Genomic DNA, 27,097 nt, shown 5'->3' with positions numbered 1-27,097 from the left:
TCACCATGTTTTACTTACATTCTTCTGTCAGCCCAGCTGCAGCTTTTGTGCGCAGTTCACTCAAATCTCTCAAACTGAGCAGCAGCAATGAGATGGATGCTGTGTTTGGATGCTAGGCCTTCAAAGAATAAACATCTAGCTGCTTCAGGGAGTGGAGCAGGCCATTCAGTAGGTGTCACATTTCTATCTGAGTGTTGAATTAATGCTAAAGTTGTGTTAAAAAATGCCTACTGAATGTTCTCTCATGAAATGAGATGTAAAACTGAGGTCCAGACTACTAGTTATCAATGATTACACAGTACTGTTTGCAAGGCAGGGAATATAAATTCTGGCTTCCTGGTGAAATCCCATTTAATATAATTCCATTCTCTTTCCTTAAAATCACCCCTTCTGTTTTAATTGAATAAGAGTGTTCATCATCACTCCCATCCCTAAAATATTACATTGCTTTGCTGTGAATGGTTAAACAGGAGCATCTCGCTCCCAGCAGATGCTAGGTTTGACTGGTAGGTGAAGAGATTCCTGTGATTAGTTTGTGTATTAGTTTAAGTTCTGTATTATGGGATCTGCTACTGGCATAGACAGTAAATGTGGGACATTATTAACTTATTCCTCCACAAAGGAAGAGCAGCTTGTAATCTCAATCACTGTGCTCTAATTCTTCAGTAACTCTTCCACAGAAGTTGATTGTCCAATAAACCCAGTGATCTCTCTGTTGTCTGACTTTCCTCATATTGCAACAATAAGAACTGAGTTCTGTTGCTGTGCCAAAGAGGTGGGGGAAGAGGCAGTGAGCCAGCACACAGAGCATCTGATTGGAATCATATTTCTGTGGAAAAGTTACAGACGGGGTTATTAAAATCTTAGCCTGCACTGCTGTGTGATAAATGGGATAATGATGACACGTGATTCCAATTTGTACTAATTATACATTATAAAATGGAAATTGGTAGCCAGTGAGTATTCCTGCTGCTGCACTACTTACTTCAGGGATTTTTTTCTTTGTCAATGGTGATCTATATATGATATTTCTGAGTGTTTTTAAACATTTTTGTTTCAGTTTTATAAAGAGATATGAATTCATGGAGTTCATTGATTTCTTTCATTCTATATGTGAAAATTCATAATCAACCCCAGTTTTTCTAAGCAGCAAGTTTCAAAAGCAGTGAAGTGTGGTTTGGAGGAAGAGTCCAGAATTGGAGGTCTAAATTCTATCTGTGGCTCTGCCACTGAGTCAGTGTGAGGTTCTGGGTATGCTGCTTCACCTCTCTGTGCCTCTGTAGGAAGATGGTCTTGTGGTTAAGACTGTCTTGGGCAAGTAAATGAATCTTTCTGTGCCTCAGTTCTCCAACAGTAAAATGGGGATAATATTTTTCTGTCTCAAAGGGGTGTTTTGAGGATAAATACATTGATGTTTATGAGGTGCACAAAGTACTCTGGTGGCTGTGACCTAGATCATTTCACCAGCTGTAAAATGGGGGCACTTTCTTGCGTGCCCCACAGGGCCATTGTAAGTATTAGTTAGCAAATGTTCTTAGCACAATTCAAACATGTAGATGTAGGCCTGATTCTGATCTATTTTACACCAGTGTAAAGCAGGAGTAATCAATGTACTAGATTGTCAGCTGGGACTGATATACACTGGTACAGGTTAAAGCAATCTGAAGACTCACTCTATACTTGTGCCAGCAGCCAGTAGCCTGTTACAGCAACCAGAAATCATACACAGACACTTTGGGACACCCATTTCTCTGGGGTATATCCCATGCACCAGCTGCAGAGAACTGAAGACTGAGGTATATGCTGGCAATGCTGTGGTAGCTCTTTGTGATCCAAGGACCTTGCCATGCAGAGATTCGGTAAACCAGCTTCAGAACAATTTTGTGTTAGTGGAGTAGCTCAAGGCTGTCTTTATACACTAGAGAATCTAGCTCAATGGATGCCTCTGGTATAAAACCGTTGAAAGCGATATCAGAATCAGGTGCATAAACCACTATGCAAGTGCTAAGTATTAGTAAGGTTAGCTTTAGCGTCATAGCCAGACTTCACCTATGCTGTTGTTTTCTGCATCTGGTGTGTATTTTATTAATTTCCCTTCTGTGTCTGTTTTGTTTTCAGCCCATGTGCTGACACAGGACTGGTTTTGTTTCCAAAAGAAGAGTTTGCAGAACTGCACAGTGCCTGATCCAAACAAACACTTTGATGTTCCTAGTTGGACTACGTAGGTAATAAACTCAGAATATGTGTATTCATTGTATTTGATTTTCAGTAAACAAATGATTGTCCAGAAAAGATTGTTTGTTCTGAGAAGTAAGCCTCATTTGGAATTCGTGGGAACATTTGATCATTCACCCTAACTTTGAGACAGGCTGCCTTATCACATAGTAGTATGGATGTCATCTTGAATACATACTTGCATGTCCCTCTGGGCCTCCTGCCAGATCTTCTCTGAGAAGAGAAAAGTACAATGGTAATGTTGATAAGTGGGGGGGAAGTTTATTGTAGAAAATTCCTCGATTGTATTCTACTAATTAATTTTGAACTTTTGTGTAAGTCTTGCTACAGTACTTTACAGGGCTAATTTATAATGCCGCCTCTAAATTCAATCAAATCTAAGAGTTTAGCCCCATAGTTCACCTACAGGACTTCCCTGCAGCAGAGTTGATTTGATTGTTTAGGTCAGAAGTAGAGTGAGGTTGAAAATATACGAGATTCAGGCCCTGATACTGAAATGAACTGGATACAAGGATTTCCCCATAGTTACCCTTCCCAGTTGGGAGCCTTAATCTCGTGTACCTTCAGCAAGTCAACTCCTAATGTTGCGAATATAGATGGACAAAGGACTGGGTGGTCCTGAATAAATTTGAGCAGTATGTCTTAGCATACTCTGTTTGCTTTTTTGCCCCAAGATGTCTCTTTCTTTCTGTGTCAGTAGCAGGAACATTTAAACAATCACCTGTAGCTATTAAGGTGAACCTGAATTGCAGAGTGCATGTCTATGTTTTTGGTATTCGTTCTGTTATTCACCATGGCTTTCTGTAAAACTTCCCCTTGATAATGCTGATATTGTGGAATTGTGCTATGTGACAAATATAGCAGTGTCTTTAAAGCCTGTATACAAATACACACCCTTTTTTTAAATGTAAAAAGGTTCCTCCCTCACATACCTGCATTGAGAACTACAGCACTGATAATATACTCTAACTATTTTGTGAAATGTAAGATTTTGTGTAAGATTCTAGCCTCTACATTCAGTTTGGAGAAAGCATCTGACCAAGCTGTAGCATGAAAGCACGTTAATGGCACATCAGCTAAATCTTGTGGTTTCAACACTAGCAATATGCTGCTGAAATGAATCCTGAAGCAAGGCTTACCCCTTGCTTCCACATCTTGAAATTAGGGCATGGTATCTTGCATACAGTATCACAGCTGGCATCCCTAAATTACAATTGTTTTGGGCTGCTAGCTGCTCAAAATTATATCAATCTATTTGTCAGCACTAGTGACGTTTTTTTCTTATATGTAATGTTTCAACAGCAGTGGCAACTATATTATGTGTGTTTACTTACATACATACATACATGCATACATACATTCCTTTATCTTTCTTTTAATCTATTCACTGATCAACATTAGTTGTTCTGTGTTGATATCCTTTTAAAATTACATTTAAATTTATTATTTGTATTAATGTACTGTAATTAAATTTACATTTTTCTTTTGATAGCTAGATCATTTGCCACCAATCATAAAGGGGCTGGCTTTCCTTGTGAGTGAGTAAGGCGAAGCTCAGATTGTCTCTTGATGATATCCACAAGCCTCTTATTGACCTTAATAATAGTGGGGCAGGACAGTGATCTCAGAGGAAGGTTGGCATGTAAGGACTTTGAAAAAGAACAAATCTCCCTTTCCTCTGGATTTCAGTGACATCACTTTCACCCATGTGTGTGGTTTAAAAAAATATGTTGCCTAGATTCAGAGAACTGTGACTGAACTTGTTCTGAACTGTGAACATTTTCAGTGTAAAGAGAATGTTAGAGATGCAAGCTACAGCTGAACTTATATAGCACATTTCTGTTAGTTTCATGCAACTCACATCTCTCTGGCAGATCACTATGAAGACAGTAGAAAAACCCAAATCAAAGCAAAATTTAAAGGGCTAAGGCATGAAACCATGTAGTCCAGTTAGTAGAGATGTATAAGTCAACAAATCTTTCAGAAAGCCAGAAGCAAGTAGTAATTCTTCTGACTGTAAATTAGATAAAAAGCAAATACCATTAGTGCAAAATAATGGAAAATTTATTGCTTTTAATGGATTACATGTATAAGGAAATAATAAAATAATGTGTTGTACTCCTTACAAAAGTGCAGTACATGAAACAGAATTTGGCAGCTCACCAGCACTCATTGCATTAAGTAAAAAGCAAGATAAACAGAATCATTTGACACACACACTTTCATTAGTTATACCATTTGGTATGTCTGAATCTCAAATTCTCTCTTCAAGTTTAGATGTAATGATTATTAAGACATTTTCATTCTGCCTTATCACAAATATTGGCTATACTTTAGTAGCTTTGGATGGATCTGTTAAGGTTTATTGTACATAATATCAATTTCTATTACAAATAAGTAAGAGGAAGAATAATAAAAGTGATGTCATTCTTATGAATCCCTGAGCTATGGAGGGGCTGCACAGAGAAGGACCAGAGCTAAGCTATATCCTTAGAAAGTTGGTAACATGTTCATGTTAATTTTTTTTAAAGTATTTTAATATTTATTTGTAAAATTAATTTTGTTCCATGTAAGCTAAAAATATCTTTTCTTTTCTTTTTCAAATACATTTAAAATGCATCTAATGAGAATTCTAAAAGTCAGTGAGGCATCATACTTTTTATTTTTCTCCTGGTAGTTTTGCTCATCAACAACTAATACGTTTTATGGCATTTTAATAATAAGTTAGGCCATATGAGTTTACCGTGTTAAGGAAGAATTATCCAATTTATATTATAATGTAATTTGTATATACGATTATTATGAGTTTACACTGTTATATGTTGCGGTGAAAGTAGCTGTTTTTTGGGCCAAATCCTATAGATCTTAATTGCTTTTTTTTTTTAACTTGAGCAAAACTCCCATTTGGCTTCATTTGAGTAGGAACATCAGAACTGGAACCATTATGTTTGCATGTCTGGACTGGAGTATAAGGATGGTGACCCATCTGGGATGTTTAGGAAACTACTGTGCTTGATAAAGTTGATGCTTGACTTGAAATTAATTTCCTTTGGGTTTGTATCCATCTTTGGTTATTTCATTTGGTTCAGGCAGAAGCTATCATTAGTGTGAGGTGTTCAGAGAGCTGGGATATGACTTCATAAAAAAATAATTTAGATGACTTACATTTTGCGGTAAAAGAACACAAAGTAGTAACTGTAAGTATTATAGAGCATCTTGAGACAGATGTACTTTTTGTGGTATCCATATATTGGCGTTCTAAAGAGATTTGTGGCTAGCATCATCTGTTTAGGTAGATAATGAAAATGCTGATACATTTGAATTAAGTAGGCACAACACATTACCCTTAACTGGAATTTTCCCAGAGCAATGTTTTAACATCCTTATTCTTACTCAGTGTATCATGGAATCTTAAATGATTGGAACTAGTAGCTATTCCATTAAATCAGGAAAAAAACAGCAGTTTTAGCAGCACAGTAAACCCTGTTCTATTCAGTTGCATAGTTTCAGTATGTGGAAAGAAGAGTACCGCCTTTTTGAATTATAATTTCAACTTCCTATAGCCCTTTTAGAAGTTTCAAATTCATGTACTAATCCTGCTTAACCTGTGAGGACTGACCACTTCACAGGAGAACATGGTATTTGAGATTTAGGCTGCAGGAAGAGCATAATTTCCATAACCACTTCAAGTACCTTATAAATAAAAAAGGTTTCCCTCGGGGGTTACAATACCATTTCCTTTATCATTTTAATTGTCTTAAATAAAATAGTCCAGAGAGCCTGCCTCCCTGGGGAAAACACTTCATTTAAATTCTAACACAACATTATTTCTATTAATTGGAAGCATATTGCTATCCATTGAATCTTTTATCTTTCATTTTGCATGTAATAAAAATATGTTTATTGCATTAAAGCTCCTTTCTTAAACACGTTCCTATTTAGTATTCTGGCTCTTTTTATCCAGTGCATTGTTACAGCTCAATTTGCCTGGCATTCTCCATTTCTTATTGTCTTATTCTTAGTATTATTTAAAGCCTTAAATAAAATTAATACTCTCGTATCAGAGAAGACTGCCCATTGCCCTGTCCTAAGAACCTAGGAAGGTATCGTTAATACACTTCTGGAAGAGGGTATTGGATTTTGTAGTGAGAGAATTTTGATACTTGGTAAGATGTAAGAAAATGTTTAAGTCTCCTCCTCACATCTTTTTTTTCCCCCTACTGCAAGAGGCTGTGACAGAATGAACTCCAAAAGGTTTTCATTCTTCATGGCATGGAAGGTAATCAATTTATAATACCAAGCCTTATGTAATATTCACAGCATTGCAATATGGCTATGTTTGGAGATAATCTAAGCATGTGAAAAGCTCACAGAAGCTGAAACAGCTTGTGTAATAGAAGCTGGACAATCCCATGTCGGGGACCTATTCCCACTCCAGAGTCAGCTAAATCAGGCACTAACCCCAAATTAATCCCCTTTCATTTTTTAAAATAAGCTTTTGGTTTGGTCTGAGGAGTACTATTGTGTTTGTTCAGTGGTTTGAGCAGTGACCTACTAAACCCAGGGTTGTGAGTTCAATTCTTCAGGGGCCCATTTAGGGAACTGGGGTAAAATCTGTCTGGGGATTGGTCCTGCTTTGAGCAGGGGGTTGGACTAGATGACCTCCTGAGGTCCCTTCCAACCCTAATATTCTATGAATACTTAGTTAATCCATTTCCCTGTAAGGAAAAACCTCTGCAACACAATATTCAGCACTATCACGAGCTAATGCAGCCACCTTTTCCTCTCACACTGCTATATAATTTCATTATAAATGCCAGTGTTAAGGCCAATAGTAGTGTTAGTGCCAACAAACAATGGTATCACAGCTTGTCAGCATTATGTAAATTAAATCACTTTGGCTCTTAGAGCCCCATACTGAAGTACATTCTCTATTTGGAATGCACACAATGTTTTACTTCACATGGTCATTAACAGATCTAATTGACACCAAACACTTTGACACGTTTGTCTATCTAAAGAATATTTCTTACTGTGAAAAAAAAAAGACACCTTTTCAACATCCCTGTGTGTTGGTTATTATTATGGATAGAGAGTGGCCATTGTATTGATTCCAAATTGCTTCCATTTTATAGTTCCCCTATAATTTTAGAGAATTGGTTTGTCCTGTAAATTATCATCTTAGCACTGAGGGGAAAGGAGAATAGTTTTGCATAACCAGACAGGTGGTGGTAGGGTGGGGGAATGGGCAGTGCAAATCAGAGAGATTTGGGGGTTGGAATGAGGGTGAGAGAGGGAAGAGTCAGAGAGAAAACATGGAGGAGAGAGAATCGAAAATATGAGACTGAAAAGAGAGGGAAATTATGGGTGGGAGTCAGTGTGATAAGGCACTAGAAGGAGACCAGAAATAGTGGGGAAAGGGTGGAGGGAAAATAATCTCTGGAGAAGGAAAGGAGGTAAGGGCAAGTCAAACTTCCAGGGAGAGAAGATGTAACTTGGGAAGGGGAAATAAAGGGTGATGGTTTCTTGTGATAGTGCCAAAGAGGGAAATAGACCTGCCCCTTGCTCCCTCTTCAAAATATCTTTTAGCCTGCCAGAAACCCCCAGAGTGGGTAGGCAGGCAGTTCATCATGCTTATTCCCTAAAACAGGATAACAGTTAGGGCAGGGTTTCTCAAACAGGGCTTGCTGCTTGTGTAGGGAAAGCCCCTGGCGGGCCGGGCCGGTGTGTTTACCTGCCCCATCTGCAGGTCTGGCCGATCACGGCTCCCACTGGCCATGGATCGCTGCTCCAGGCCAATGGGAGCTGCTGGAAGCGGCGCGGCGGCTGGACCTGCGGACGGGACAGGTAAACACACCAGCCTGCCAGGGGCTTTCCCTACACAAGCAGCGACCCCTGTTTGAGAAACCCTGAGTTAGGGGAAGCTAGGGTTTGTTGATGGGATCGGTTGGTTTTGTAGTGGAGGATCCTGGTGGTTTTCATAGGTTCAGATGTGAATCAGAACACCTCCTTTCTGAGGAAGGAGGTGGACAAGTAAACCTGGATTTGTGGTGAGGCCAAGAGATGACATCACTCTTAGGCTATGTCTACATTTGAGATTGGAGGAGCGATTCCCAGCTTGCAGAGAATACCCACACTAGCGCTGTTCGAGCTAGGAAACTAAAAATAGCAGTGTAATCTTGGTTACCTACTTGGCAGCTAGACTGGGCTACTGTCCATTATACCCTGGCTAAAGTGATATTTTTAGTGTTCTAGCTCAAGTACAGCAAGCATGCGTCTATCTACCCAAAGCTAGGAAGCATGCTCCCAGCTGCAGTGTAGATATACTTAGAGGGAAGCATAAATGAGATGGTGACCTTAACTGTTCAAAAGTTGATTTGTTTCCTTCTTTCCAAGTATTTTAGCTTTGTAAATGATGTTATAGGTAAAAAGTAGTTATGAATGGTTTGCTGTCAAACTGGTAGGACATACCTCGTGTTCATTTCACTGAGCATATATTATAAAGTTAATTCTTCAGTATCGGGTTCTCAGGGATGATCCTGGGAGATGCTGAGCCCCCTTATACTCCATTGGCTTAAGTGGGAGATGCAGGTAAATCAGCACTTCTCAGGATCAGATCCAGAATTACTGTGAATGCTGTGTTAAGAAAATTATTTGCATAAGACTGAAAAAGGTTAGAGAAGATTATGTCAATGTTCAAACAATTTGAATTCCGCTTTTCTGATGTAGCACAACTTTCTGAGTAACAAATTACTTAAATGAGAATACTGAATAGGTGAAATTAATAGTTTCAGAACAGATTAAATGGGGCAAATTTGGTCCTGATATATGTTCCCCCAAATCCACTGATGTCACATGTGCAAGAGAAGAGTTTGGCCAATACGTTTGCTTTTACCTGTAATCAGTTTTGCCTTTGGTGCCTTGACTTTTAACATTGGTTTGTGGTTTGTGAAGCATTAGCTATTAATAGTGGTATAATTATCTGTACGGAGCAAATTCCTTCCCTCTGACTTGTACCATGACTGCAGTGCCATTCTATACAGTTGATAGAGAAAACTATGTTAAAAGATTGTTACCAAAGGAAGGAGAGAAATGATTCATGCGTGGACATGTAAAACTAACAGTTTTCTATGTTTGTTTCATTTCACTCAGCCTCTCCATCAAGTTAACAACAACTTCAAAATGCTTTGGAACTAGCTTCAGGATTTTTTATTTTATTTTTTTAACTTTCAGTGGTGGGAGACTTGATATTGATATATTAGTTGGGAAGTAAACCAAAGCATAATAAAATAGTCACCAAGAAACTCTTGAAGATTTAGAAATCGAAGGTCAAAAGAGCTTTAAGAAATACTTCAGCAAACTGAGTGACATCCTTTGGACATTCCTATGAATATTCATAATACATTACTGGAATGACTCACTGCCAATTCATTTGAAAGTGAACAGGTTTTAAAGACTAGAGGTTAGGAGCTTTTCCTTAGAATAGATTTAAGTTAAGTCAGCCCAGAAGCTAAATGGCAAAACTATGCTCTGCCATGCAGAGTCTTATTGTTGATTCCCTGGTAGGTACTTAGGGTAAGAACCTAACAACAGCCATATTGAGTCAGACCAAAGGTCCATCTAGCCCAGTATCTTATCTTCCAAAAGTGGCAAATGCTAGGTGTGTCAGAGGGAATGAACAGAACAGGCAATTGTTGTGTGATCTATCCCCTGTCGTCCACTCTTAGCTTCTGGCAGTCAGAGACTAGGGACACCCAGAGCATGGGGTTGCATCTATGACCATCTTAGCTAATAGCTATTTATGGACCTATTCTCCAGGAACTTATATAATTCTATTTTGAGTCCCATTATACTTTTGGCCTTCACAACATCATCTGGCTAAAGTTCTACAGATTGAGGGTATTGTGTGAAGAAGTATTTCCTTTTGCTTGCTTTAAACCTGCTTCTTGTTAATTTCATTGGATGCCCCCTGGTTTTGGTGTTATCTGAAGGAATAAATAAACACTTGGTTATTCACTTTCTCCACACCATTCATGATTGTATAGACCTCTATCATATCCCCCTTAGTCGTTTCTTTTCCAAGCTGAAAAGTCCCAGTCTTTTCCATTGCTCCTCATATGGAAGATGTTCCATATCCCTAATCATTTTTGTTGCCCTTCTTTTTATCTTTTCCAGTTCTGAAATAGCTTTTTTGAGATGGGGTGACCAGAACTGCAGGTGGTATTCAAGGTGTGGGTGTACTGTGGATTTATATAGAGGCAATATGCTATTTTCTGTCTTATCTATCCCTTTCCTCATGTTTCCTAACATTCTGTTAGCTTTTTTCACTGCTGCTGCACAGTGAGCAGATATTTTCAAAGAACTATCAACAATGACTCCAAGATCTGTTTCTGAGAGGTAACAGCCAATTATGACCCCCTCATTTTATACATGTAGTTAGGATTATGTTTTTCAATGTTCATTACTTTGCATTTATCAATATTAAATTTCATCTGCCATTTTGTTGCCCAGTCACTCAGTTTTGTGAGATCCCTTTGTAACTCTTCTCAGTCTTCTTTGGATTTAACTATCTTGAGTAATTTTGTATTGTCTGCAAATTTTGCCACCTCACTGGTTACCCCTTTTCCAAAATTGTTTGTGAATACGTTGGATAGCACTGGTCCCAGTACAGATCCCTGGGGACACCACTATTTACCTCTCTTCATTTTGAAAACTGAATTACTCCTCTCCATGGACCGAGGGGACAAATATCTGGTGACCAGAGTGGGAGGTCAGTGAAGGTATCTCCTCTGTCAATGGCAGCACATCTCCTGGAATAAACTTGGTACCAGTTGAGAGGGGGCAAAAAACAGCATTATGACCTGACACTTTACCTAGGTTTAAAGTTATCTCTATCTCTAAAATGTTTTAAGCATCATTTCTTTTTCCTCACAGGACATAATAATTCCCATTTTATTTTATATAAAATATTTGAAATGTTCCTGAGGACCTAGTTCTAAAATAAAATTTGCAGTGTCAAACTAAAGCTTGAGGGATGCCTAAGGCAAGGTATTCAAGGGCTCCGCAGAGGCTGTCTGGAAAGATCACTATTAAAGCTATAAGACAAAGAATAACAATTACTGTAGCATGGTGACAAGGAATCTGAAGCAATGACCTAGCTGCTCTCAGCTTAAATTCAAAATTTTTGAAATCTGACAAAGTGTTTTGTAGATTTAGTTTAGTTTGTCTCTGAGGCTGTTTTTTAGCATCTGCCTCATATTTTTTATCTGAATCTAGATCTGTGCTGCTATAAGTAGGATGTCGAAAGCCTCTTAAACTCACTTCTCCTGCATAGTTAGTTGTTAGGCCTTTCCTGTGTGACTGTCAGACTGCAGTCCTGCAGCAACATACATGGTGGAAGAGAACACTTTTTGGTTTTCAGGTAGGCTCCAGACAATCTCCCTACACTAACTCTTCTTAGAGAGGCTGAAGGCTGATTTAACTCCCTGGCATGGTCTGCATGAAATTCTCAAACACCTGAAGATTCACATGGTCTAATTAAAACCTATTAGCCTGATCCTCATCTGATGTTTACCAGAATAGCTCCATTGACTTGTGAAAAGGAGACCTGAATATCCAAGTCTTGATATACAGCTTGTGGTGATTTTTTGTGTTTTAAACGGAACTTCTGTCTCTCTTTTTGATGAATATTTAGCCAGATCTTCAATTTGTGGTAATCTAAATAGTTTTCATGAGTATAATAACTACTTCTTTGAAACTTTCACTGAACACAAGGTATAATTTAAAAGAACTAGCTGAACTATATGTCACTGGGCAAACAAACCAGGGATGTAGTTCTCTGTTAAATTTATCTTGTAATGTGCTGTGGACCATCAAGCTGCATATTGGCCATAACACATTATGCTGTTACTCCTCTCTCTACAGCAAATAGATGATTATGCTGTTTCTGGACAGGAGATACACGAACTATATGCAGTAGCAGAGAGGAGAGTGAAAGAGACAAAGAGGTTTTACAAGCATATATGTATTAATCAATTTTAGTAATAGGCTTCAATATGCATTGAGATGGAATGTGGCTGTTCAGATTTATTCCTTCCTGTAAAGTACATATCAAGGGCATACATCCTGATCTGTGCACTGTATGTTTCTGCATTGTAGAAGTATCTCATATGTCTTGTGTTAATAATTTTTCAACCAATAAGTTTAAAAGAATTAAATATATAAATGTAATCATACCACATGCACTGTTCTGTCATCCTTTCTAGTGGTAGCCAGGCCACATGTAGAGCTGCTTGAGCTAGCTACATCCTTGGCTAAAAGAGGTGAATCTTTCAGCTCATGAAGAGGAGGCTCATATTATTAGAACCAGAGGTCTCAAGTTCAATCCCCACTGCAAACACTTCACCCAGGGTCACGATGTTACATAAACACACATTTTGCTATTCTGTTTTGAAATCTTTTCCTAGATATGGCTGTAGACTAACTTCCTTTCAAGGTCATGCATAAATTAAAAGCTCAGGTGAAAAGATGGTATTTTTAATTGTTTTGTTGAAAGGAAATGATATATTTTTGAAATTTTATCTCAGGTTTTATACAATATACAAGAAACTTGATGTTTTGCTCACTGTGTGCCCATCCTTTGGACTTTGCTGACATGAACAAGGGTTTGCAGGAGTGGGTCCATAACGAGGAGGGGATTTTGCTTTTAAAAATGATCTTTCTTGAAATGTTAATAGTTTAGAACTTAAAAAAGCCAGAGAAAATACCTGCCTCCTTTTTTGTCCTGGATTCTGCCCAGATGTTGATTGCACAGAAGGTCATTCCTATCAGAGAGGGAGGCTGGCCTGTCATGAAAGGTTAAAAAAATGAAATAAATAAAACAAGCTCTGTTGAGCTGTTATGTGGGATGTGCAATTCAGATCAAATGATCTTGGGATATGAGGACTTATTCTTAGGAAACATGACATTTCATGTTTAATATCATGTAGTGTACGCAGGGCTTTGGGGTTTTTTTTAAATTTGTATGAAAGACCACTGCATAATAAGCTACATAGAATTTAATCCACCTCAGAAAGATGAAAGGATGAGTTGAACCTGGCAGGATTTAAGACTGTGCTTCCAGGGAGCATAGGTATTTCAGATCTGATGATTAGATCTTAAAGCCACCTCCTCTGGCTATATATCCCTCTGAGGCATTGCTTTAAAAAATCATATATCAACTGACTACACTTCTATGGATCAGTGTGGCCTCTCCGTCTTTCAGTGAGAGAAGCTGGAGGACTTTGAGCAGAGTATTTGCCAAGGAATGGCATTGGTTTACACTTGTTCTGTCCTTTTAGGTCTAAGGTTATGTCTACACTACGGGATTATACCGATTTTACAGAAACCGTTTTTTTAAAACAGATATAAAGTCAAGTGCACGCAGCCACACTAAGCACATTAATTTGGCGGTGTGCGTCTATGTACCGAGGCTGGTATCGATTTCCAGAGCGTTGCATTGTGGGTAGCTATCCCATAGCTATCCCATAGTTCCCGTAGTCTCCCCTGCCCATTGGAATTCTGGGTTGAGATCCCAGTGCCTGATGGGGCAAAAAACATTGTCATGGGTGGTTCTGGGTAAAGCCTCACCCCTCCCTCTGTGTAAGTAGCAGACAACCGTTTTGCGCCTTTTTCCCTGGGTGAACTGTGCAGACGCCATAGCACGGCAAGCATGGACCCTGCTCAGCTCAAGACAGCAATCATGGACGTTGTAAACACCTCACGCATTCTCGTGCAGTCAGTGCTGAACCAGCACCTGCAAAACCAGTCGAGGAGGAGGCGGCTACGGCAGCACGGCGACGAGAGTGATGAGGACATGGACACACACTTCTCTCAAACCGCGGGCCCCTGTGCTTTGGAGATCATGCTGGTAATGGGGCAGGTTCTAGCCATTGAACGCCGATTTGGGGCCCGGGAAACAAGTACAGACTGGTGGGACCGCATAGTGTTGCAGGTGTGATCACAGATGCAGGTCCGGGCATCAGAATTTGGCTTGCATGCAGCCATGGTAAGCCATTGTCTTTTGGCTTCTGCAGCCTTCATATATCCAGGGCCCTCCTTTCCCAAATAGCAAGTAAAGCCCGTTGAGTGCTGCTTCTTTCCTGTTAACGTGCAGCACCAGAACCGCCCCCATCCAATTCTCTGGGATGATCACTTTACCCCTCCCCCCACCGCGTGGCTGGTATCATGGAAGATCGCTGGTAGCCACCCTCCCCCCCCACTGCGTGGCTGGTAACAGGGAAGATCCCAGCTAGCCAAACGCGAAAAAGCTCAGCGCCAGTCACCCCCACTCCCCCTGCTTGGCTAAATGCAGGGAAGGATTTCTTTTAATCCACAGGCAAACAGCCCAACCATCTCTGTCCCCTTAATTAAATTCCTGAATTTCAACCAGGTTACCATGAACAATATCACTCTCCTGAGGATAACACAGCAAAATAAAGAACTGATGTTGCTTGAATGCCAGCAAACACCGGGACCATACGCAGCTACGCTTTGTCATGCAATGATACCAGATTACTTGCTACATGCATGGCGTGGTCAAGTGTCCTACCATGGAGGACGGAATAAGGCTGCCCTGCCCAGTAACCTTCTGCAAAGGCTTTTGGAGTACCTCCAGGAGAGCTTCATGGAGATTTCTCTGGAGGATTTCCGCTCCATCCCCAGACATGTTAACAGAGTTTTCCAGTAACTTTACTGGCCACGAATGCATCCCAAGTCCTCAGGGCAAATTAATAATTAAAAAACGCTTGCTTTTAAACCATGTTTTATATTTACAAAGGTACACTCACCAGAGGTCCCTTTCATGGCTTCATTGTCTGGGATAGTGGCTTGGGAGGGCTGGGAGGGTAATTCCATCAGGGTGAGAAAAAGCTCCTGGCTGTTGGGGAGAACAGAGTGCTGTGTGCTCTCTACAAGCTCGTCGTCCTCTTCCTCCTCATCTTCCCCGTCCTCAGAATCCTCAGCCATGGCTGCAATTACCACCCCCACCTCGGAATCCATGGACAGGGGTGGGGTAGTGGTGGCAGACCCCTCTAGAATTGCATGCAGCTCAGCGTAGAAGCGGCATGTTTTCGGCCCTGCCCCGGACCTTCCGTTTGCTTCTTTGGTTTTCTGGTAGCCTTGTTTGAGCTCCTTAACTTTTACACGGCACTGTACTGAGTCCCTGGTGTGGCCTCTCTGCATCATAGCCTTGGAAATTTTTTCAAATGTTTTTTCATTTCATCTTTTGGAACGGAGTTCTGTTAGCAGGGAATCCTCTCCCCATACAGCGATCAGATCCAGTACCTCCCGTGCAGTCCATGCTGGAGCTCTTTTTAATTCTCAGGAGACTGCATTGTTATCTGTGCTGATGAGCTCTGCGTGGTCACCTGTGCTGGAGAGCTCTCCACGCTGGCCAAACAGGAAATTAAATTCAAAAGTTCGTGGGGCTTTTCCTGTCTACCTGGCCAGTGCATCCGAGTTCAGATGGCTTTCCAGAGCGCTCACAGTGATGCACTGTGGGATACCGCCCGGAGGCCAATACCGTCGAATTGCGGCCACACTAACCCTAATCTGACATGGCAATACCGATTTCAGTGCTACTCCCCTCATCGGGGAGGAGTACAGAAATCGGTTTTAAGAGCCCTTTATATCAATATAAAGGGCTTTGTTGTGTGGATGGGTGCAGGGTTAAATCGGTTTAACGCTGCTAAATTCGGTATAAACGTGTAGTGTAGACCAGGCCTAAGATACTTGAGGCATAAATGATGATACAGCTTTGAACTTCTGCTAGTTCTTCCAATCCAAGGAACTCAAAACATCAGGATATGTGTTTCTTATATATCAGATTCAGAAAGTTCCCTGCTGGCTGAGATTAAAGTGATGGCATTATTATTTTGAGTATTTGGGAGACTGTGTGTGTGTTGGGGTGGAGGGTGGTTCATTTGACCTCGGGGCTCAAAACTAAAGGAATTAAAATGTTCCATTTTTTCATACACTAATGAGCATAAAAAATGTAGAAAAATGTAGAAAAATCAGTGAGTCCCCACTTCTGTTGTGTTATAAATGTAATATTATAAATGATTATATTTTGGAACTGATGTACATATTTAATGTATAAAACCAATATAATTCATTTCAAAATATTAATTATGTACACAGCTCATGTTGTTGAAGCCATCTTTTTTGCCTGAAGTTTGACTTTGAACCTTAGAAAAATTGGACTTGAATAGATATTTTTAAGAGTGTTTAGTGTGGTAGAGGTTTTTAATTTAAAACATAAAATACATAATTATTTAAAATATATCTTTTCAATTATGCCATTTGCAAGTATCTCATGCAAAAGAGATTACACCAGGGATATAAACTCTTCAAAATACTTTCTTCTTCCCACCAGCATCACATCTGTCTTGCTTGTGTTCAGCTTCAACCAGCTGTTCTTCATCCATAAGTTCATCTTGTCCAAGCATTAGGCCATCTTGGTGGTAGTGGTATGGTCATACGTAGAGAGGAATAAGTAGAGCTGTGTGTCATCTGCACATGGCTGGCACTTGCCTTTCACTTCACTGTTGCATGCCACATTATGATGTGATTCCCTTGTTCTATTCCATATAAGCAATTTCCTTTTTTATTAAATTATTTCTTATTTGATGTTCACATAAACCACTTAACAGTGTGAATAATATTTTAAATTTATAGTAGTACCGTCATTTTGTTGTTTTTTTCTGACTGGACAATACCACATCTTGAATTAGCCAAAAGTTACCTCTGGTTTCCCGTCCCTTGAAGTATGATTATGTCCTAAAAAGTGTCTTTGTAAAGTAGCATTGCAAGACTTTCTATTCAGTGTGTCTCACTGATTTCTATACCACATGTGTTCAGTTTGCAAGTCAAAAGATCTGTTTTGTTTTGATTGTTTTTCCCTAACTACCAGCTCTTGAAGACTCACCCTGAGCTCTGACTGTCAAGATGAGCTCTTTCCCTCTGATGCCTCATCATCATTAATAGAGGTTCTGCAGATTAAATGATTCCCTCAGAGACACCTGTGCAATCCGTTGTCTTCAGATGATGCCCAAATGTGTAATCCCATTAACATTAGGGCTGTCTCTACACTTGCAGCTAGGGGTGTGATTCCCAGCTCAAATAGGCATGCCTGATCTGGCTCTTATCACGCTAATGCACTAAAAATAGCTGTAGCATGGGCAACAGTGAATAGCGGTATGGGCTAGCCATTCTGAGCATGTACCCACAGGGTCCAAGCAAGTTTCTATTCAGAGTGGCTAGCCTGTGCAGCTACTCACCCCTGCCATTGATACTGTTGCTATAATACTGTTTCTAGTGTGCTAGCTCTCACAGAGTACATCTTCTTGAGCTGGGAATCACACACTCCCCCCTCTCCCGCAGCTAGAAGTGTAGACATAGCCTTTGGGTGTTTGCACCAGTGTTAATGAGGGCATCATGTGGGTATAATAGAATTGCAGAAGTGTAGCTGAGTCTGTATCACTCTGAAATACTGTAGTTCCAGTAAGAAAGTTCAGAGCATTGAGTCTCTTATTTTGCTAAAAAATACTTTTAGTCAGAAAAAAAATGCTAAATAAATACTCATTAAGCAAAACTTAAAAATCAAAGGCACAAACATCGGAAAATGATTCTGATTATATTCAGATGTGTGCTTGGGAATACCCTTGTGTTTCTGAAAGCAGCTTCACTATCAGAGAGAACAGCTCCATTTCTTTTCATGGCTGTCTGATCTGAAGAGCGAACAAGGTATCATTCCTATTAGCAAACTGTCAGAGAACCCCAGAGTGTGTAGACATTTCACATTTTGTGTAGATCATTACTAATAAACTTGGATTCCTGCAGTATAATGTTTGTTTTATTAGTTATGTTATCATGTCTGTCTCTGGTTCTGTACATTCATGTTCACATCCTTCTCTCTTATACCCTTTGACAGGTTCTCCATAGTTACTGTATCTGCTTCTCATTCAATCTAAGGCAAATTCACAGCCCATTTGTGAGGGCTTAGGGTGAAATAGTATCTTTCTCCAGCTTCAGTCTTGGCCAAGATGTCTTAATCTCTCATCATAGGCTAAGCATGCTGTGCTTTCATAACATTCACAAGCCCTTTTAATCTGCCAAGGTTTTAGGACTGTGCCCTTTATTTTGTTGGGGAAATGTTCAAAGATAGGGTTGGTGTAAAATCAAAATCCATATAACTATTGGCTTTCAAGGCACAGTTCTGTTACAACAGGGCAAGACCATTGACTTTTATGCACTGCATTGGTATAACTGTGAGCAGAATTTGCCCCAAAGAAATTTCTAAGCAGTCGTATCCAAGTTTTCTGTGCAAATTGGTGCCTTTAAGGATTCAGATCCACTTAGCTATCCACTTATCCTCCTGCAAGGACATCTGGATTCTTTATCTGTGACCTTTATCTGAGCACAGTGTATATCCTACTGCTTTTATCCCCATATTCGTTATTGGCAATTATACATCTGCCTGGCTTGTACTGTTAACATATGCCATCATATCACAAGAGCATGGGGGCTGGGAGTGGGAGAGGAGCGAGGCTGCCTCCTCTTCCCTGCTCCTGACACATTGAGTAAAATTTTGCTTGCTGGCAAGTAATGCTACTGCAACCTCAGAAGTATCTGTGAACGTATGCCAGGCTAGCTTATTTTGATTATGTAAAGTTGTATTTTCAGTCACTTTGTCGTTCAGTGATTGTGGGAAAGAATGGACCATACCTGTGTCAGTCCGGGTGTGTGCAGGCATTGTTGGGTTGCACATGACTGTCTGAACAAAATGTTCTGTGGCATCAGTATTGTACTAGCCTTGCCTTTGTATCTTTTAAAAGTGAATTATCCACAGTTTACTGTAGCTACACCACCCAGCAGCTTTCACACAGTAAACACCAGAACTGCTGCTTTCTACTAATATGTTTTATCTTTCTACTGTTGCATGCCCTTGTATCATTTTCTCTCTTACAGTGGGAAGCTTCAGCCTAATCATTACAATTACTTCAGATATATCATTAACAGCAACACAAGAGACAGTGATTTCATGTTCCCAGGTTTCCCTCTCTGTTTCTTATCCTACACACAGTGACTCAGGCTCACCTGAATGTGGTTGGTGTGTATGTGTGTGTGAGGGAGAGAGTGGTGGGGAAAGAGAAAAGAATAAAAACTACTTTTTAACTTTTGCTTTACTGTTCCCTTTGGAAAGAGAGATCAGTGAAATCTTTTAATGTCATTTTCTTAATTTTCTTCCACCACTTGTCACTATGCCCATTAGATTCATTTTATTTAAAATGGAGTTGTTTTAGAGTTTTTGTCATATCCTATCTGTACAGGTATGCAGAGGGACAAATTCACTTCTTGAGTGGGCACAATTCCAAAGAGGACACATCTCCATTTATTTAAACAGAACTGGCCTACTTACACCAGCAGTGAGTTTAGCCTATTGTGTGTTTTTTTTTCTTTCTGATTATAATTTTCCAGTCTGATTTTTTTTTTCATTTTAGTTGGTCAGTTAAATGGTATTTCTACAATTTCTGATCCAGGATCATAGCAACTTTCCCTAAAGAATAAATTCAATTCTTTTAGAGCCCCATCTTCATGCTAGGGCCCAGCCTGAGCAGCTGGATTAAGCACTGATCTTATGCACAGGTGACTTAGGAGGGAAAAGAGTAAAGAACTGTCAGAAACCCCTACCCCCCACAACCCATGAAAGTCAGTGTGAGTTGAACCATACACATACTTCACAGTAAGCAGAGCTGGGCCCAAAACGTAAGTTCTAGATTCAGGTCCAAGCTTAATAACTGACACCAATATAACAAGGCTTTCACCTCCATCTAATTACATGGATCATCTATTTAGGTATAATTTGCTGCCAATCACAAATTAAAGTTATTAACCCTGTCAGTAGTGGAATAAAAGTTTTTTACACTATACAGCAGTATTATGTTCTCTTGTTAGCATATTTATTAAATTAATGACATTTTCAACCTTAGATAAATTTCTAACAAGCGTACATCTGAAAAAAAAATCCTATGTATATACGGTCATCCTTAGATACTTCAAAAGATTTTATATGAAACATAGATAAGTTTGGAAGAGTTAGATTTGTATCACTAAATGCTGGCAAACGTGGATTTCACCATACACACACAAACTGACAAAAATATTTCCATTGATAGTAATTGAAATTTACAGATAGGCAAAGTACTCAAGCAGCATTTTTCTTACTCATTGGAGTTTGATTTTAGGATATTTACTTAATATATTTTGGTATGTGATGTTGACAATTTGTGTTTTAACAGTTAAAAAGCTTTAACTTTTTGAATCTGAATGTCTACTGTCAATAAACAGTCTAACTGCCATAATTTCCCTTAAATGTGAAAATATAGGTGTTTTTTAGAAAGTGCTTAAAACCCAAAATTTTGTGGAAGCGGGAAAATTTAAATTGATAAAACTGAAAAAAAAATTAAAATAACATCAACATTATCTGTTGAAATGATATATTAAAGAATTATTCTCCCAAGCCTAGACATAGAATTAATGGAGGGAAACTGCAATAAAGAAGGATACACCATAATAACATACATTCAGTTCAGGCTGAAAGTTTGATTAGAATTGTTTATAGTGGGCTCCCTTACAAAGTTCCACCAATTCTGGATTTGTTAGATTAACTTCTGATAGAATCCCTCATTTTAAAGATAGCAGTTATCTCTAGAACCAGTAAAATCTTTCAATTTGGTGGAACTTTTTAGTGCATTCACTATACAGCATTTGCCATAGCACCCACAATTTGTTTTAGATAACATATATAAACTATTCACCTTTATACTTCAAGACAGTATTGGGACTTCAGGAGAATCTTGGTACTCATCAAAACTAAAAAAGAAAATGCATTAACACTCCAGGGTGAACCAAAACATTTGCATTTCCTACAGATCTGGTATTAGTCACTGAGTAAAAGAGAATATCGATCATGATAGGTCAGTGGTCTAATCTGCTACAGCAAATTCTGTGTTCCTGTTGAAGCATAATTGAATAATATGGTCAAGCAGTGCTTATTCAATTTCTATGTATTTAGTTCACTTAGAATCCACACTTCTACTAAGCCAAGTTTAGAATAAACTCATATAAATAACTAGCTATACACTTCTAGCTGTAAAGAAACTTCTGCTTATGGATAAGGTGTTTTAGTGCCATGTTCATGCTCCACCTAACTGCAATTGTTTATATGAAGGGTGGGTTTTTTTTTTTGTTTTTTGTTTTTTTTTAATAAGTTGGACAGAAAAAAGTACAGAGCTTTGATACATGGAAAAACAGTTATGGGAGAAATACTTGAGTAGTAGACTTTGATCTTGTGAATTTGGTTCTCAAATTCTAATGACAGCACAGATTGTATAATCTTTAAATTCACCAGCTTGGATAACAACAGTAAGGAAGCAACACAAAAGCAGACAGACTAAGGGCTCAGTTCTGCCCTCTGCAACTGCCACTTGAGAGGGCCAGAGGCATTACTACATCAGCAGAGCCTGGCGGTGGCCCAAGGTACAAAGTCAGCGGGCACGAGAGTGGGCACAGTAGCACAAAAGAGTCATAAGCCTTCAGGCACTTTGGTGGCCATAGGGTGTCAGTGCCATCTTGGAAGGCGGTATGGTCTTCTGCGTAATGTGCTGATTCACCACTTGCCTGCAGTGCTTCTGTCCTCGGAGCTATTGGTGGAGGATTGGGGGGCAGGGGGTAATGAAAGCTGTTCTCCTATGGCGAGAACTTCAAGGGAAGGTGGAAGCAGAAACAACAGCTATCCTGGGGTGCTGTGCCCTGGGGAGCAATGGGAGTCATTGGCAAAAGAAGGTATAATTTTACAGTTCTTTGTGTAAATTGCATCCAGTGGACATTGCATCAGTGAAGGCCAGGGCACAGTTGAGTGTTAATACTGGTGTTTAGAAGTAAATTGGATCAATTTTGCCAATTTTTTAATAGCCGATAACACTAGTATTTAAAGAAAGGCGCATCCTCTAGTAAAAGGATGTATGTGTGATTTGTCCAATAAGTGTACCAAATATTTGTCAGGTACCTATTTTACCTTCCTATGATACTGCTAGTCAGTTAGATGGAAAAAAAAATGATTCCATCATGAAAAGTCATTCAGAATGTTCATGATTCAGAATATACAAGTACACACAGCACTGTGAAAGCATGTCCCTATGCTTTCAAAATGTGTTATGGAGTTTTATTTACCAAATTATCATTGGAGACAGTGGGAGTGTTTATTGCATTAGCAACTCATAATATTACAGTCTTGTTGCTACAACCAAGAGCACCACTTCACAAATGTACCTCTGAGGGCTCATGGGAGTTTTGATTGCACAAGGAATGTTGAATGGGATCTATGTGTTCATTATCACATTGATTCTAAAGGCCACACATATTCACCAATTCAAAAAGGCATTTTTGGATAACAGAAACTGCCAATTACTGTTCAGGAGAAGAGACAATAATAATTAAATATATTCACATAGTCCAGTTTATCCCAAACACTATAGCTAAACTTGAGTAGATGCAAGAAAAACAAACATTCCTTTAAAATCTTTAATGTAGTAATATACTTTTTTTCCCCTTTTAATTTAAAGCAAGGTGGCCATACAGACAATAACAATGTTAACTCTATCCCATCAATTTCAGTTCTTTTAGATCCACATTTTGTATAAGAGACCTAAGTTTGATGAGCAATACAACTTGGTTACCTTGCAACTCCAAAGCAGTTGCTGATAGTGAATAAACTTCTATTCTAGAAAGTCAGTCTTTGGGGAATATACATATTGGACATTCCAGTCCAACTGCACTGATTAATAGGAATAAAATTCTTGCATATTTCCTTTTGGGAGCAAATAAGGGAAAGCTATAGCGGTAAACAAACTGTTATGTAAAATAACTTTTGCCCTACTGATTCCTGCCTATCTCAAGTTGCAAATTAAAAAGTCAGTAACCCACATGTATTTATGTAACATTACTACATTTTTATTCTTAAGAAAACAAAAAAACCTGAACCAATAATTTAGTCAAACTGGCCCTGGATGAAAGCTGAACTTGGCCCAAACATTGCCTTCTTTTGTTTGTTTGTTCGTTTGTTTCCCTAAGATTTAATATTGTAGTGGTGTTGTATAAACATATTTCGGTTATTGAATTATTTTATTTGCAACTGGAGACAGTGCAGCAGGAATCAGGAGACAGAAGATATTCTGAGAGCAGAAATACTATTGAATCCAGCATCAGCAGCAGATGGTCAGTGGGACTCTTAGCATGATCAGACTTTAAGATGCTGCTCCCACAATATAGTATCATTATTTCCAAAGTTTGCTGTACATATGGATTCCGTAAGGATCTTGCATTTCTTAACCCCTTATATCCCATGTAGGCAGGGTTCAAAGGGGCTTTTTTCCCAGCAAAGCGGAAACATTTAATATTTCAAAATCAGAGCTTGCAGACAGGGCCGGCTCCAGGCACCAGCATAGGAAGCAGGTGCTTGGGGCAGCCAATTCAAAGGGGCGGCACTCTGTCCGCTAATGGGGCGGCCCATCTGGGACTTCGGCGGGAATTCGATGGCGGGTCCCTCATTCCCTCTCTTCCTCTTTGACCTGTGGCAACTTGCTGCCGAAGAGGAAGAGAGGGAAGACCCGCCGCAGAAGAAGCGGCGTGATTGAGCTGCCGCCGAAGTGCCACCGCTTTTTTTTTTTTTTTTTTTTTGCTGCTTGGGGCAGCAGAAAAGCTGGAGCCAGTGTTACATACTGATAGAAGCTGTACTACTCACTGCTTTGTGTCCTATGACCCATTTATGGTAGAACTTCCTTGATTCCTGTAATAAGTACCTACCTGCCTATCCATTGAATCTTCACAGAAATAAACATAACTTTCTGCTGTGACAGCTAGAGCTGACTGGAGGGCAATTATTCCATTTCATGGCAACTTTCAAGGTTTCAAAGTTTGTTTTTGTTCCACATTAGAACAAAACAAAACCTTTCGGACATCTTTGCAAAACAAACAAACAAACAAAAAAAACTATGCCAGAATGTCCATTTTCAAATCGAAACTGGAGCTTTTCAATTCAGGATATGCATGTGATTCACTCAATAGTCTGATGCTTAGTATACTGGCTTGTGAAAGACCTAGGTACAAAGCAGGGTTTTTCATCACCGATCACTCTGATCCAGACAAAGCAGAGACTCAAATCTCGGTCTCAGACATTCCAGGCCGGTGCTCTAGCCAGCAGTCTATAGAGTGTGCATTTTTTTCTCTCTCTCCCTCTAGAAACTGATAAATCTCCTTGAAATGTTTCAGATTTAGCAAAATGAAACATTCCCACCAGCTCTAGTGACAGCCCCATACATCCCTTGTTCTCCATATGTTTGTCTGGTTTTATGTACCTCATAAGTATCACAATTTTATTCACCCGTCTATAAAGTAAACAATAAAAGGTAAGAAAAGAGATAGAAAGGAAACCAAGTTCTTAGCCCATTTTTGAGATTCACTCATATTAACTGATAACATCACTTGTCCTTTAACCTAGAAAATTCAGAGCACAATTAATGTGGATATATATAATAAAGACAATTTAATTAGAAATTTCAAATAATATCTCAAATAATATCTCGAGATTACAGGACTAAAAGTAAACCTATATTGCTTTTTATGGGCAAAGAAAAAGCCCAAACTTAAATTTATGAAATTATATGATGCCTTTAATATGGGATATTTAAAACTCTCTAATCTTAGACTTTATCAAATGACATTTAATTTATTCCAGATGCTAAAATTAATCTTCTCAAATGTCAATACTCATACATTAAGTAGTCAGAGAACATAATACTGTATAGCTGAAGGCTTTCTGAGTTATTGAATACAGATTTTTGGCACTTTTTACATTAGGTGGGATATAATCTTTCATATGGGAATGATTTTCTGGCTCTTCCAAATCCACTTATTCAGACCTTTTTAGTTATACCTAAACCCGCTTATGTAGCTGCTGAAATATATACCCAATTTATTGATAATGCTAATTTCATTCCTATCTTATTTAAACAGGCACAGGAAAAAGATGTGAATAAGTAATTCTCAGAGGAAAAATTATCACTTATTTTGGAATCTGTTATGATTTTAAAAACAATGAGATGCAAATATGACATTTACACTTCATATTATTGCATAGAATATACTGAATGCAAATAAGATTATGTAAAATTAAAATGAGGCAGTGTTGTCTACTGAAGACAGCACAAGCGTGCAAATCAGGAACTTTTCAATTCTAATTCTGACTCTGCTAATAGTTTGCTATGTAACTTTTGTCAAGTCACTTAATGCTTATACATCCCAGTTTGCATTAGGCCAAAACATAAGAGATGCAAAGGAATACACTTTCCATTCTCTTCCAGTGATCTTGAATCTCCCCCCTGCACACTTCAATATTTTAATATTTTACTTACTGACACTGCATTCTCAGAATATAGTTTTCTGGATGTATTATTACAAACACAGATGTGTCAAAAACAAAACAATGAGGATCTAGCAATACGTTAAGTACTTGTATGTGCGTACTCAATACAAAATAGCAGCTAGCAGAAGTTCAAATTTTTGAACATAATTAAGAAAAAATGTTGAGCACGCAATGATATATTTCTGAAAGGTGGAGTCAATTAGTTTTTCTAGCCATCTTTTAATAATCAAATTCCTGTAGCCCCAACATCCTGCCTCAATCATTTCTGTCTACTGAAGATGAGACTAAAATAATTTATACTGTCAAATAAAATAACAAAGAAATTTAAAATAATGTTGAGATCCATTTCTCTTAGGAATATATTACATATATAATAAGACAGTCTTATAACATTTTTTATATGTTTTCAGTGATATTAAAAAAAGGTCAATAAGTATTACTCTTCATTATTCGTGTTCCAACTCAGTTCTTAATAATTACAATGAATGAGACATTTATGCTCTTTTTATTTCCAATATATTTATAGTCAAGGAAAACTCTATTTTCATGTAAATATGAAAATCAACTGTCCTTAGCATCCTGATCTCATTCTGCAGCCATTTTACTAGAAATGCTGGGATGCTCAGGGCCTAAAGCATGCGGTTAATGAAAGCAATTTTTCTAGTGTAACTTAAGTATTGATAAGGTACTGTATGTACTTCACTCCTTTAAAACTTTTTCCCCCTTCGGGCACCATTTTGAACTAAGAAGCATGTTGTCAAACAAAATAAGTTATTGAATTTTGTATAGTGTCTTTATAACCCACTTTTATGAAGAAAAGATTTGTGAAGCTCGGTCTTAATAATTACTACTTAATGCCAAGTTATTAATGGATTTAAAGGATTTGATACATATTCCCAGGTCTTCAGGAAATTAATCTAAAATAATTATTTTCTTCCCCTGGATAAAAAAAATAAAATAAAATAATAAAATATGTTTTCTTTATATATACATTTATATATACATTTCTTCATTTTATTTTTTGTGTATTTTTTGAATATATTTTTTTGAAAACTTTTAGACTTTTTATGTTGTTTCATACATTCACAACCTTTATCAAAATAGGTATTTAACTCAAAAGAGCCTTTTCTTTAAATGTCTGATGTCTGCCTTTACCCCTGTATGGAATTGTCCATAAATCAGTCAAGCTAAGAGAGCAAAGAAAAAAGAATGATAGCAACATGAAAAGTGAAGCAATAGAGAGACAAAGATTAAAGGAATACATTTACTTTTTAAAATATCCTTAAAATCAGTTCTAACTGAAATTTACAATAGTTCTGGGATTAGGTATACAATCAAATA

The 27,097-nt window shown here is 38.5% G+C and overlaps 1 protein-coding gene across 3 annotated transcripts in view; it reads left to right on the top strand.

Annotated features, from left to right (window-relative positions):
• The window catches only part of CHRM3 (cholinergic receptor muscarinic 3), a 453,380-nt gene that overhangs the window by 270,288 nt on the left and 155,995 nt on the right, over positions 1–27,097 (top strand). For 2 of the 3 annotated variants that reach the window (XM_039528236.1, XM_039528235.1), the window contains exon 4: positions 2,119–2,225. In XM_039528236.1, coding sequence (XP_039384170.1) covers positions 2,203–2,225 — 23 coding nt within the window. In that variant the 5' untranslated portion in view covers positions 2,119–2,202. Of the gene's footprint in view, positions 1–54; positions 169–2,118; positions 2,226–27,097 lie in introns of those variants that run through there. The other variant, XM_039528237.1, reaches the window with a different exon arrangement.

Source organism: Mauremys reevesii, linkage group 3 (genome assembly GCF_016161935.1).
Source record: "Mauremys reevesii isolate NIE-2019 linkage group 3, ASM1616193v1, whole genome shotgun sequence".
Classification (NCBI taxonomy): domain Eukaryota; kingdom Metazoa; phylum Chordata; order Testudines; family Geoemydidae; genus Mauremys; species Mauremys reevesii.
The sequence above is the reverse complement of the archived record's forward strand: the minus strand, read 5'-3'. Positions and strand labels throughout refer to the sequence as shown.